General features: G+C 36.0%; 1 protein-coding gene across 1 annotated transcript; it reads right to left on the bottom strand.

Annotated features, from left to right (window-relative positions):
• Positions 1-9,064: 9,064 nt before the first annotated feature.
• On the bottom strand, positions 9,065-14,363 carry LOC139716233 (caspase-7-like). Its single transcript, XM_071627798.1, has 4 exons — positions 14,205-14,363; positions 10,798-10,909; positions 9,763-10,011; positions 9,065-9,072 (listed from the first exon to the last, which is right to left on the bottom strand). The coding sequence occupies exons 1-4, from the start codon at positions 14,361-14,363 to the stop codon at positions 9,065-9,067; spliced, it is 528 nt and encodes a 175-aa protein (XP_071483899.1).
• Positions 14,364-14,586: the final 223 nt, after the last annotated feature.

Raw genomic sequence — 14,586 nt, 5'->3', positions numbered from 1 at the left:
AGACTGCCCTTCAATTTCTGCTCTTTCCGTGAATTTGTGGATACGTCAATGGTCCGCCGGCCTGCAAAGTGCCGGACGGTGCGGTGCGCATATTGTTGTATTAGATTTCATTATTAAACAGCTAAAGAAAAAAGAAAAAATCATGCCTTGTTTCTGAATGATATGAAATAAAGCAATGTCGTTCAATACCTGTTCGCAAAGGTATAATGTTAACGCAAGTTGCTTCTCTGCGTAACAAAAATCTATTTCTTTTTGTATTTCTGATACGTAGTTTGATCCTCCTTGTTTTAGTGCCTTGTTTCATCCCTTAATCTCGTGTTTTTGTTTTCTTTTGCTTTGTTTTTGTTTTTTCATGTTGTCGTACACGCATATTAGGTACCTACGTTTATTTCATTGATGCTATTTTTTTCACTTTCAAGGCGATATTCTTTTTGAGCAATATCTTACAATAACAAAACACTACACAAAAACGAAAAACGAACTATCCTAACGATCTGTTATCAGAAGTTGTATCATTCTATACTCACGTCCATCTGACCCATTATGGTGATTAACAGCTATACAAAATCTCAATATCAGAAAGAACTCCTCTGAAAAATAAAGACCTACAACGTGTGTATGATCCTGCTATTTATTGGGCAGCGGCCGTTTTCCTATACAGTTGCTATAATAAATAAACATCCAACGATATGAGAAAATATAAGCAGAAACTAACATATTTATTTCTTTAAAAAAAAAAAAATGAAAGTACGCCTTGCCTGTTTAAAAATGTGGAAAAGATTATGTTTTTCATGTGCCAGTGACAAGTAGAGGAATCAAGTACAGTTTGTATATAGACCTGCTTTTCATTATAAAAAACTAAATTTGTGGAAATCTCTTTGTATTTTCTATAGGTTACTACCTTTTGTTCTAGAGAGGTGGGAATCTCTTCCCACCTCCCTGCTTGAACACAACACGTAATGTCAAAACTGCATAATCCAACAATGGCTGCACAGGGTAAAAAAAAAAAAATGCAGTTTGAACGGATTGTCCCGTGAAACTTAACCCACTCGTACTGTAGTCACTCAAGTTAATTAATTGCAGTCGAATCTTTGCGAACCAGTTTCAATAAATTGTACAAGTGCTTGAATTAAAACTTGTTGTAATTTTCTTTTTTAGCTGTAAGTCTGCTTTTAATGAAATTTCGAATGCTTTACTTTTAGTCTGATCTCACTCCAAAAGGCCACAACTTTAACGTGCTGTGAAGCTGAAGGCGACCCTGCCTTAGTCCGGATTCCTTCTCGAGCCAAGTTGGCGATCCAATGGGAGAGGACATGATATCATATTAATTACGAATTCCCTTCCATTTCCTTCATGGCAAACAGTATCATGGTGTCTTTGTATAGCTTTGTCTTGCTTTGTTTGTTTATCAATAATTGTACGAAGGCCTATACCTACATCGTGTTTGTTTCCATAATTCTGGTTGGGGGGGGGGGGTGTTTTTATTTTATGCTGATTGTTTATGTTATGTTGTCTTAAGTTAAGTTTTGTTTTGTTTTCACTCATTGTGCTGCTTCAAAATCCTGTCTTACTACTGATTTTGTTTTTTGGTGATTTTAATTTGTTTGTTATTTGCTCATCATGCTGCTTCAAAGTCAAATGAAACAATTTTAGGTCTTAGGTAGAATTCTTCCATTAATATGTACAGACACACATTTTCTTTTCCCAACGTTATTCTGCACCATTTTGCATCACGGATTTTCTTTTACAATAGTTATACGTTTGCCCAAATATTACACGAATGCACATGCGGAAATTAATGGCCTGCAACAGTCCCTTCCATCCAGATGCAGCTTCATAGGTCTAGACATACTTCAACATTACTAGAGCCATACCATTATACTGCAGTTTTGAAGCAGATGAGATGAATAACGCTCTCGGTGCCTAACTGTATAAATGAAATGGTCATGATAACAGAAACCACTTTTCTTCTTGTATATGCAGGCCTGCTTGCGTAAAGGGCCTATTTTCTTCTCATCATAAGTAACAGATCGCTTTACTTTTATCTTCTCATCACAAAAAGCTGATTGTTTCAGATCTTGTAAGTGCCGAAATCGTCACAAGTTGGCGCTGTTCATCAAAAATCTTCTCCCAGATGAGGTTCGGCGTATACCGTACTTGCGGTCTTCCATTCCGGATCGTCTGACGGAGTTGTACCGTGTACGCACAAAAGAGCACTGTTGCATTTTTTGTTTGTTTGTTTGTATGTTTGTTTGTTTTTAAGGAACATGTTGGCAATGCAGTGTTCCTTTTTAGTTTGTGCGATACCTAATTTCTACAACTATAAACAAGAAACCTGTCTCCTTTGGTTTGGTCTGCAGTGTGTTACTGACAGACTGACAGTCGGAGCTTCTATCATTATGTCTTTTCAAATTTCTGTGCGCTTTGTCATAGGTCAATATTCTTTTTTTGTACATACTATTCTGACCAATTTCGTCTCTGTTTGCTCTTTATGATCACATTCCGTGACATTTGTAATTCATTTCATTGTGATTGCTGCCAGCAAGATTTTGCATGTAGTTTTTTTTTGTCCCCTTTTTGTCCAACAGCAAAGATTCCTTTCTCTCTTTCTTGATGGAACACCTCTGTTTCCTATGTTTTTATAGGTGCACTATCTGTTCATCTTCCTTTAAACCAATGTAGGTGTACCCGTTGCTAAATGTCCGTACGTCTGAGTGTTAGCATTCTTTTGTACTTTCTCATTTAATTGATAGAAATATATAAAGGATATGTTTTCCTCCTATATTGTTATTTTGAGGAGCCTTCCAACCTTGTTTATTCGTCATATTGCCTGGAGCCTCGCTATCGCCATCTGTCTCTATACACTATTTTAGTACAGAAGAATCGAAGCTGGATATCATCTTGTCGCTATTTCATTTTGTTTATGCTTTCTGTGTCACCGTGAAAAAACAACAACAAAAACTAAGGTATGTAATCAAAATCAAGTTATGCTTTCTGTGTGCTTGTAATCTGCATATTCCTAGCTCCGTAACAGGGTATGCGTCTTAGCAGCTGTTGTCTACGCGGTGTCCATTTTGAGCCTCACTTTTGTCTCGAGTAGGCTTAAGAATGACTTCTATTCAAAAAAAAAATGCACAACGTCACAAAAACTAGTCACCAAAATAATTTGTAATACTGTTTATGACTGTGCTTGAGAAGGTGCTAAATTCATAAAGTCTCTCAAAATGTTAATATTTGAGATAAATCAGAATGGACACGAACATTTTCCGAAGCACGTTATAGTTTCTGTTTTTTGTTTTGTTATCCCATACTACATGTAGAATACCTCTATGGCACTTAATTATGGCACATGGCATGAAAACACTTTAACGCCCTTGAAAAAAAGCAATCCGGATTTTTACTTTACCTTTGATAAAGGGGGATTTAGCCCCTCCTATCTAGGAATGCCCAGTTTAACTGATTGTCCATTTTTAAATTAGTATTGATTATATATATATATATATATATATATATATATATATATATATATCATATATATTTATCTATTTATTAATTTATTACGAGACAAAGGGTTATTTTCTTTTTATGTTCAATCAGATAAGGTTCGCAACTCGTTTGAAGATGTAATTGAAAATGAACACGACAGGTTTTAAACTCATCATATAAACCTTTAACGTTAAGAATTCTGTTATAAGAACAGACATCAATGTGAAACCATGGTTGTAAATGATATAGATAATTGTCAAACTTTTTTTTGGTAATAAAAAGGGTGATCAAATATTGGTGGGTATTTGAGCAAGCGAGGATACCTTCATACAGATATAATCATGATGATATAAAACTACAATTTAAGGTGAGAGGAGAATGGATGGAGAATACTTCAAGAAAATAATAACAATGTCAATATTCAGAGATATGATTTACAACAATCTTTATTAAGCCTTTTGTATCTCCAGGAAAATTTAATATCTACTCTAAAACAAATTACCATTCGGGAGTTACCGGAGTGTAATGCAATACAACATATTAGTATTGTTTTTTTTAATCATTGCTGAAAAGCATATTAAGTCTTTCATAGATTTTGAGATGATTTGTCGGTCCCCATCTCCTGCGTAATATGTTTTAACATGTCAGTAAGTATTTAAGGAATATCGGGAAATTAAAAAGAATTCGATTCATCTGAAAATAAAGTGAAAGAAAGCTTTTTTTTTTTCAATGCATGAAATTAATGATAAAGGTGATAATAAGAGATGCCCTAACAGATTACCTAGGGTGTGTACAACAACGAATGTCACAATAGCATATCGAATCCGGATACTTTATTTTCCTTCCTACAATAAAGAGCCTAGGCCATGATGGTGATGGGGAAAAAATAAATGAATTAATAGTAGATTATTTTGTATACATTTTGATATGGTTCATGACTGGAGTTATCTAAGGAATGCACAACAGTTTATTTCTGTTGATAATGCAACTTATACTTTCAACTTCATGAAAATGCTTTTCAGGACAAGGTACATTCTGAGTAGACTGACAATTATGAAAAATGTGTGACTTTTTAGAGGAGTCATCTCAATATACGATAAGGTTCTCAATTGTTTTACATTCTTTTTGATACATAATGTTCTGTTTACCTTATTCTCTGTTGTCAAAAGAAGTGTGACTTATATATGTTTTGTCGAAAAATGAAATAAACTTTGAATTGAATTGAATATCATTATATTTTATCTTCGAAATATGACAAAATGCAAAAGTATTCATTATATTTCAAATACGAATTTTCCATATTATTTTTGAAAAGGTTTAACTAATGACTGAAATGATTTTTCTTTCTTCTCAAACATTTTTGTAAACGTGCGTCCATACTAAGTGTATTTAAACTTTGGATAGAAACACGTTTATTAAAAAGGAACGAAGCCGTAGTTAGGGACAAGCGATAAATCACAACTTAAGAAGTAGTCCGTTTGTACTCAACAATTTCAGAATGGATCGGTAACAACAACATCAGTCGATTGTTATTGCGCTGCAACGTATCAAACCCACCACATAAAAAAAATAAATAAAAGACCGGTGTTTGTTTGCTTTTTTAAATTCTTGCAATGATTAAACAGCACAACTTTAAACTGCCATATTTTTGAACGGATCTTCCAATTTTTATACAGATTCGGTGTGTTCTAGAGATTTTGGTGCTTGTACTCAAACAGCATCTACAGCATTTCGGTATAATCATCGTCACAGGCGAACTCGGTATATAAAGTAACACAATTATAAACATCAAACATGTTTAAAATACACACAATTCTGAAGAAAAACGAAGTTTAGAATACAGAAATGACTGTAACACTATTAGATACGATTATAATACGATCGATATCAAGATTTCAATCTGACTTTTCAAGTCCTCTTCTTTCTTTTTTTTTCAATTTCATTGGAATGCCAAAAATAAACACCAAAAAATATTCGACACCAAAGATACTATATAGATGTGCTAAACTCTACTTAAGACTAAAAGTAAACTACTTTCATCCAATCCTAACTCAAACTTATACAGCTAACCAATGCATGATAAACTGCAAGCATGAAATCAAATATGTTTAATATCGGTGAAATGAACACGAGCAACAAAATCTATATTGGCACCACTCTTCGACAGATAATCTTTCAGCTAGGAATTCATGGTTAACCGCTCCTAATATTTCTTGCTGGACTGTTTCTTGCAAGTGCTCTACGCTCGATTTCCCTCGGCAGGAGTTACGAGTACTGTGCACATTTTGTGTAAAATGTAACTGTTGAGTTTTGATGACGTGATACAATGATACATGTACTTGTATGATACTCTGCGTCAACACTGCCTACCACAAGAGTTAAAAAAAAAAACTTTACTGAATAGAGTAATAAGTTGTAAAGAATTGAACATTCGCATCCTGTTACAACATGGGGAAAATGAAATTGTTGCTCTTAACTGATATACTATCATAAGTGACTATAACTTGACAGAAAGGAAAAGAAAATCTGTATAAGATATACACATATAGTTTCTTTCGTTCACACAGGAAACGTAGATGAGACGCTTGCAAAATTTAAATTGAATTCAGTAAGCTATTTCCTACGATAAGATTTAGCTGTCGACATAAAGTGGATATCTGCAATATTACGATTTATGGAATTAGATTTCAAAACAGGGCATTACAATGCTCACTAAAACATGTAAAGCTTAAATGAAGACGTGGTGATCTACAAAGGATTTCATCATTTATAAATGATCCTCCAGTGAATAATTATTGTCGGCATATCAAGACTCCATCAATTTTTTTTTTAAATCAAGTTTTGAGCTTGTTCATAACAGTCTGCATGGTCTGTGAATAACCCTTGAGTGAAGCGGACTTTGAGTGACTTTTAAGTGATACTTGTCTTGTACAAACGGTCTTACCAGTGTTTCAGTAATATTTTAGCACACCACAACGTTTTGAGTGATATTTCCTTTTCAACAGTAAGGATATGATTAGCCATTATGGAAAAAATATGGAAAAAATTGAAATACTGTTTTGATGGCCTTCTAGAAATCGGTGGAAAACCCAGTGTACTGCGTGTGATATGGAAAACTGACTGAGAAAGGTAATGTGGTACGATGATCCTCAATCTCTGCTGTCTATTCTGTTTTCGTAGTCTTTATTTTTTTCTCACGTATTTTATCGAATTGCAGGTAACCGCTGTGGGTCATGGTGCCTTACGTTTATTCCGTTTTTATGCCATGAAGTATGCGGGTTTACTCAGGGGCTAAAACATTTATATGGTAATTAAAAAAATGTCATATATGTTGCAGGAAATGAACATTTCTCTTTCATTTTTTTTTTGTTGCACATGAGGAGAGAAACTTACGCCCAACATTGAAACTCGTTAAAGATACCTTCGTCGAGACGATATCACGTTTCACTACATTGATGATTTGCATATGTACAGGCTTTACGGACACATGGATGTCAAAAATACAGAAACTAAACATAGTGTATATTCCTTTAATTACAGGTCAATTTCAACTTTAAAAGATGGTAATGGCAAATCTTTGAGTTGATGAGGCCAAAGGATGGATGCACGCCAGACTACATGGTTTCTAGACTCCGTCTCGTTACACCGGAAGACTTCCTCAAATCATTCTTATGGATACTTTGGTAAGAAGTAGATCTTCTTCTCAATCCCCTGAAATACTGCCTGCGTTGCCTGGCGGACGTGCATCTTACGACGACCTTCCCGGAGTATTTGGCCTTCCCGTCGGTTGATACGTCGACTCACCTTCGGGAGAAGCGTAATTAAAACTGAGACCTTTTGTGTGGTTAATTTTTCAAAACGTCGCTATATGTACTACTGATCCTAGGATTTCATAACAGACGAAAAAAAAAAAACAAAAAAAAAAACCCGACCGCTGGAAGCGTAACATAACGTGTCCTGAAGTATTAAGTTGGAAATTAAGGGAAATTATGGAGCATAACAAAAAAAAAAAAAGAACAGTTCAATTTCATAATAATGTATACAAATGAATTTGAAACTACAGGACACAATATTCTTGCATTGCGATTGCGCGTTTGAGTTGATACTGCTTGATCAATTTAGCAGGGCCTACTCTATCACAGGTGATATCACATGGTTAAACGATACTATTGTTTATTTTTTATGTTAAATTAAACAATTAAGTATCTGAATAATAAGAACGACCCAAGTCCATGGAAGACCATTTCGAGTAACCTAAAAAAAAAAAACTTCATATTTTTTTTATTTGTCCAATAATATCCTATTTAACTGTGATGGGAAGGCAACATTGTATAATACAAATTAGAACATATATTATTATGACAATTAATATTTACATTAATCGTGGAGAGGCCATTTTGTGTGATGGACTTGGGTCGTTCTTTGATTCATATACATGATATTCTGCTAAAGGACATGATAGAAGGATGAGAGAGGGCGCTATAATATGAAGGTAAGAATGACCCAAGTCCTTCATTCTTACATTCATATAAGATCTAAATCATTTATTTCAGGCACTTCCGGGAGTAATTAGGATTTATCATTATGAGTCCAGGCATATTAAACTACAATTTCCCATGTCAAACTTAATTTGGCCAAAAATTGGACTTGGGTCGTTCTTATATTCAGGTCTTTAATTGTAAAATGGACTTCAAAAATAATTTCGTCATTCTCGTGATCTCACCCTGTTCATTATGGTGCTAAGGTCACACGAGTGCGCCCCAGCGAGAAGTTCCTCGCACAACGCTTGAATGAACCAAGATCCGTCGACGGGATCCCGCATTGAAACGTAGCCTTCGGTGGGTTAGTAGAAAAGTGCGGAAATCATTTGTGTTATTGTCGGAAATCAGGGTACAACTAATCAAGCCCAAAAAGAACACTACAATTTGGTTGAAATCGTTAGTATTTTGGTTGCGATATGTTTATTTTTAATCGTTCCACATTAATGTTTCATTCTCAATCTATTTAAAGGTATTTTGAAAGTCTTGTTTAAGGAGATCTGTGCCGCGACGTACAAAAGCTCATTACGAAGATTCATAATGAATTACAAAGACGCATCCCACATGATGTTTCATTTCATATCTTACATATTCTTTCCCGGCCAAATATTCACAACATCAGAGAGAATGTCACATTAGATAATCCAAATGTCAATAAGGAAACCCCCATTTTCCATTTAGCGAGACCAATATCTTGAAAGGTAAACAAGATGTCCATTTCCAGACCTATAATACATATACCACTACTATATACCACTCCTTTATATACCACTACTACTATACTCATACTACTACTAATAAAAGGACCTAATAATAGTAATAAAATATCTTTCGGTTCGTGGTGACCGAATAGAGGTGTTCCATAATGGTAAACAACGATTGTCTGTTTCAGCTGTCCAAATGTGTGCAAAAAGTACGCCTCCCATGTAACGTAGCGTCTGGTCATTTGCACGAAAAGTATGTACTGCTTTTTCATAAACATCACATCAAATCACAGCAGAGCTTGGAAATCGAATTTATATACAATTTTAAATACAAATTTATACAGCTGTGGGGAAGAGGGTCACAAATGCAACGACATAGGCAGGACCCGTCAGATACTGGTTGACGAGTGGAACGGCATCAGCAGCGAATCATGAAGCCAATCAACAACGTGAGGACACGGTTCCAGGTGGTGGTGCAAGCACATTGGTCGTTCACCAGATACATGTACTGAGCCCCGATCATGTTCATCGACAGTATTATAAAGGCAAAGTAAACATAAAGTAAAGACAAAATAACCACAATATGAAGACAAAGAAATGATGACGTTCCAATTAAATCAAGACCATGCCATTTCACTTCTTTATGTCTTTGTTGTGGTTAATGTGGCGAGGTTCTGTGAGATAGAATGGTTTGAGTCATGATCGTTTGCATTTGTGTGACTGTGTGCGTGCGTGTGTGTGTGTTTGTTTGTCTATTTGGTTGAACGCGTACATGTTTCACTCCATAAAAATGCTGTGCTACAGTATATGAACACTAAAGAAACAATGGGGAACTCTCTCATAACGAGAAAACTCCTTTTGGGACGTGAAAAATTGGGTCATTTTGCAGATTTTAAATTCTGACTTTACCTCAAATTTGTAAGCACTGCACCTCCATGTGCTACCAGAAATGTTATCATGGTCACTGTAAACGTAATTTGTGATGACATGATGTGGGTGGAGTCTGTAATCTTGCCATCCAAGCACGCGTTTACCTTCGCAAGTCGCATAGCCAATGAACATGTCCGCGTAGTCAGGGTTTCCACGTCTCTGGTAACCACCATCGTCAAACTCGACAAGTTCACAACTCCACGAACTTGAGCCCTCATCGTAAGCTTTGTCATTGACTTCCTTGAGTGATTTATATCCAATGTCATCTAGGTTAGACGACCCAGCACATATAGTTGTGCTAGTAGATCCTTCCGGCCGTTCCGATTTGTCCGTTGCACTCGACATCTCGTCAGCTGAAAATGAGAAATCAAAACGTGCTGCTTTGTGTCACCTCTTTTTCAATGACTTTAAGTCTCCTATTTTCACAGCGCGCGAAGACGAAAGAAGCAATGAGTTAAAGTGGTAATAAACAGAAAGTGTAGTAGCAAATAATCACTGTTTCCATCGGAAAACCGGGTTTGTGGATTGACAAAAAAGAACAACAGCGGAACTTTAGATTAATAATACGAACATTAGCGTACATATAAATTGTAGAAGTACTTTGAATCCAAAGACTAACCTAGGAGAGTGTATAAAATCACACAGACGTGACAGCGGAAGCTCATTACTGTCCAATCTCCCTGTCGCATTTAACTAGGTGTTTGTTACCCATATCTCTCTTTTGCTGACTACACGGAAAATTTTAAAACATTGATGAATTGTTTGTCCGACTTCACTGGAACTGTCACGACCTTCTTTGCTGTAATATGCATTGCTGATGAGTTATGCTGAACAAGAACGTTCACTGAGATTTATTCTTGCTAGTCTCTTTTCTGTGATATTATATGTGGTAAAATTCCTCATCCAACTTAGTTGCATCTTTTGAATCACCAATCCGTCCCCTTAAAACAATGGGATTAAGAAAAATAGAAGAATCCATTTGCAGACTCAACCCGACAGCAATTAAATGACAAATAAAAGAGAATTGAACTTACGACCCCTGCAAGCCTGAAAGAAAAATATTTTGGGTTTTCCATTTAGTTGAGAACAGTTTTTCCCGGAAAACATTTCTTTGATATACTTCACGTCGACGACTTCACCGTCGGTTCCGTAAATTCCTTCCTCAATCCCGTGACTCATGAACACGAGAACGACAGAGGTGTCAGATTTCCGAATCTGTTTCTTCAGTGAGTCGAGATCGCTTCTGATTTCCTGTGATATGATACATATGAATTTCAGTCCAATCAGTTGATGTGATCAAATTTTGCTGTTTACAGTATATCATCGTTCGTTGATAAACTAACCATGTTGTATTTTGTACCGCTCATGTGTAACATGCGTGCATTTTCCATATGATTTTTTTTTTTTAATGTAAGTATTTTTGTATAATACAAAGCTGGCTGCTGGTCAATTTACCCCACCGGGCCCAAAAGGACCACCCTCCTCATTAATAATAATTAGGAGTGTGTACCTGACCTCTGAATGCGGATTTGTTGCCCAGGGACCTCCCCCCCCCCCCCCAAAAAAAAAAAAAGAAAAAAAAAGAAAAAAAGAAAAGGCCCCATGGCGGATGTAATTTACCCCATGGAGCCCATGAACCAAACTTTGTCTAAAGGAATGTCCTATGGGTGTTCAATGATAATAACATAAAAACTTACAAAATACATGTATCTTTGTCGGGAAAGGGGAAGCTAACCCCCCCCCCCCCTTTCCGGGTGTAATATACCCCATGGAGCCCATGGACAATTCCATGATATGACATATTTTGTTTCTTTCACGTATTTTTGTCTCATTGTATTAATGTTTATGTAGATCATGTAAGAAATTAATGTTATCGCAATGGTTACAAAAGAAGTGCTCGTTATACTTTAATGACAAAAGCGTGCATTAGGATGACCAAATAAAAAAAAAAAATTGCGATGCACAATAAAGGTAAAAGACAGCGATTTGGAATTAAATGTTTTTTTTTTTAGGATGAGAAGACCCTATGTGATGTCAAAATACGAGGAAATGGTAGCCCTAGTAGTATTCCTAATACTGTCTGGAATGTAGACGCCATTCAGGACGTAAAAGCACTTGAGTTTATAACTTGGTCAAAACAGTACCATTAAAAAAAAAGAATCCTGGTTTCCGTGTACAGAAAGTGATGACGTCAAGCGGAGGCTTGGCCAGGGCAAAATGAAGTATTAAAAAAAAAAAAAAAAAACTTTGACAGACAGAAAACGCCAGCCAATTAGAAAAGGGGGCAGGACTTGTGCAAAAAGTTTCCAGGCAGTCACTTTATTTAACTTATTTTACATGGAGGCCTATGGTCCAACAAAATAATGTATGTGTAATGTTTAAACGCAAAGCTCAGATGCCATAATATGATTTGCGGAACACTTAGGACCAGGCTACGTTACTTCAAGATTGGGAAAATAGAGAGTAGCAGAGTGTTGGCATCAGTGTGATTCAGAGATTGTTACATTTCGGCTCGGAGAGCCTGACCGTCCAGAAGAATCTAGGATGATTTATTGTAAGTACGCGGCCATTTGATTGAAAGTTGTTTGTGCCTTGTAAGTTTCTATGTAATTCCCGATATGGTATTTTATGTGTAAAGGTTGTATGGCAAACCGAAATTTTATTGCATTATGGAAGAAATTGAAACCCGAAACAATGCTAAAATTTTAATGGGCTGATTAATCATCCCATACTCAACGTTAAAGACATATAATAATGCACTGTGAAACATTATGATGATAATTATGTGTGGTTTAAAGATGGAATTATAAATGTGTTATGTTAAAGCTTTATGAATAGAATCAAGAATAACAAAAGATCAGAAACTATAAAGAAATAGTATTATGCTATCAAATTAGCAGGGTGTTTAGGGTTTCAGAGGGGGCCAGAGTTTGGGGTTCCAGAGGGGACCAAAAGTTTGGGGTTCAGACAAGGATCGAAGTTGGGAAGCTACTTCAAGCAGGGCATCGTCGACAGCCTAGTGCAATCAAGTAAGGGAACTTCTGGAATTAACAACCGAGCAAAGCAGCCAAGCTCAAGGTCAAGTGGCATTGGAAATCTATACTCAAGTTTGTACTATGTTATTATTAAGCTTGTAAAACATGACAACTTTGAAACCAGTATGATGAATATCATTGATTGCTATTATTGTAAGAATACTATGTGATTGGCTACTGATTTTCGAGGCACACTAGTTGCACAAGTCGAAAGAGTTGACTGAATGAATGGTCTGCTAACAATCTGCTGCATTTTGAGGATGTCAACCTTTGACTATAAAGAAAAAATCACAGTCGCAGAGAAGACTTTCGTTCTCCACATACAGATGAATTAGTCCCCTGTGACAGACCAAGCCTGGTCAGAAGGAAGTAGTGTGTACATAGCAAAGATATAAAAACTGACAAGCAATCTGGTGCGGTAAAGGGGTTACCAGACCGCCCCTGTTTACCCACCCTAAAATCACCCTTTGCAGTTTAATCTATTCATGAATGGACAGGTATAGGCTTACCGAAAAAAGAAGAAGAAAAGATTCAAGACCCCGACAATATGTCAGGTCAGGATAGGCGTTGCAGAATAGCCCCAATCCCCCGTAAAGCAGTTATCACAATCACAACCTGTACATTAAAACTAGCAGTTGAACGCTCATTTTCATTAAGTCTGACTTGTGTGCGTGTTTGTGTGCGTGTGTGTGTGTGTGTGTGTGTGTTGTAGAATCTAACTAAAAACTTATCATGATCCCTCCACAAATCATCCATCATGATGTTACTTACTTTCCTTGTAGTTCACTTTGTGCTTGTTGAAAACCTTTCTGTTGAATATGCTATCTTATGTGAATTGTTCTATTAGTTTGTATATTCCCATTGATGTTCATTATATCACATTTTATGTATCCTTTGTATACTTTTAATGATTATGTGGAAGTAAAGTTGAATTGAATTGAATTTCAGATATTGTGGTATGTGGATGCTGTAATTGTGCGCGCGCGCGCACACACACACACACACACACACACACACATTATACTACATGCTCACACATGCCTTCGTGTACATTGGCCTACCGGTACACAAAACATGTCACTTACAAACTGTAGCTTTCTACAGCCACGATACTTGCACATATTAAATGTCAGACCTATAAGATCTTTATAAATTCCTTTTGCATGTTCTACATGGATTCTAGCAATGAACGTTCAAGCAGGAACACAGAAGAGATTTTGAAATTTGTGTGAAGTGGTATTGTTTTACTGGCCGCACAGCCTACTTATTCTTTATCACGTATCCTCTTATGATACACGAATAGCTTTTTAGAAAATGATATATTAAACCTTTTCTTATGAGTGGACTTCAGTTTCATCGGAACCACAAAAACACCTAAAAGAAATAATTTTATAACACATTTAAGCAGTCATTTTTCATAGACAATACATTAAACAAATATTCAATAAATGTCAACAAAAGACAGTAAAAAAAGCTGCAAAGATCTTGCTTACTTATCTTGATAAACTTACTTCTGCCTTGCGGTCCTGGGCTTCTATGACGTCGTAGCCAATTTCTTCGAAGACGTGCTTCACATTTTTTACGTCAACTTCTGATCCCTTCCTCCTTTTTTGGTCCTTGAAGTTGTTGTTGTTAAGAACAAATGCCATACCTTTGTTCCTCTGATTCATTGGGTAATTCTGAAAGAGAGAAATTATATATATATATATATATATTGTAACGAAATTCGGTGGAACCGATTCGATTTAACTGTTCGATTAGTATTTGTTATGATCGATAGTATCTATAACATAGAAAGTGGCGCAATATCGAAACGTTGGACAAACGTTTCAAGGTGGTAGTGCATCATTATGACTTTTAACATTTATTATTAAATATGTGGTTACTTGTTTG

This window comes from Diadema antillarum, unplaced genomic scaffold (assembly GCF_040938485.1).
Source record: "Diadema antillarum isolate AM-2024a unplaced genomic scaffold, OU_Dant_1.0 scf00000063, whole genome shotgun sequence".
NCBI lineage: Eukaryota > Metazoa > Echinodermata > Echinoidea > Diadematoida > Diadematidae > Diadema > Diadema antillarum.
The sequence above is the reverse complement of the archived record's forward strand: the minus strand, read 5'-3'. Positions and strand labels throughout refer to the sequence as shown.

Bases quoted from the DNA above. Each gene is read 5' to 3' on its own strand.
- LOC139716233 (XM_071627798.1), bottom strand. From the start codon at position 14,363: ATGAATCAGAGGAACAAAGGTATGGCATTTGTTCTTAACAACAACAAC. The intron at 10,910-14,204 runs GTAAGTTTATCA...ATCATATCACAG, and splicing joins CCCAGGACCGCAAGGCAGAA to GAAATCAGAAGCGATCTCGA. The intron at 10,012-10,797 runs GTGAAGTCGTCG...TCTCATTTTCAG, and splicing joins AGGAATTTACGGAACCGACG to CTGACGAGATGTCGAGTGCA.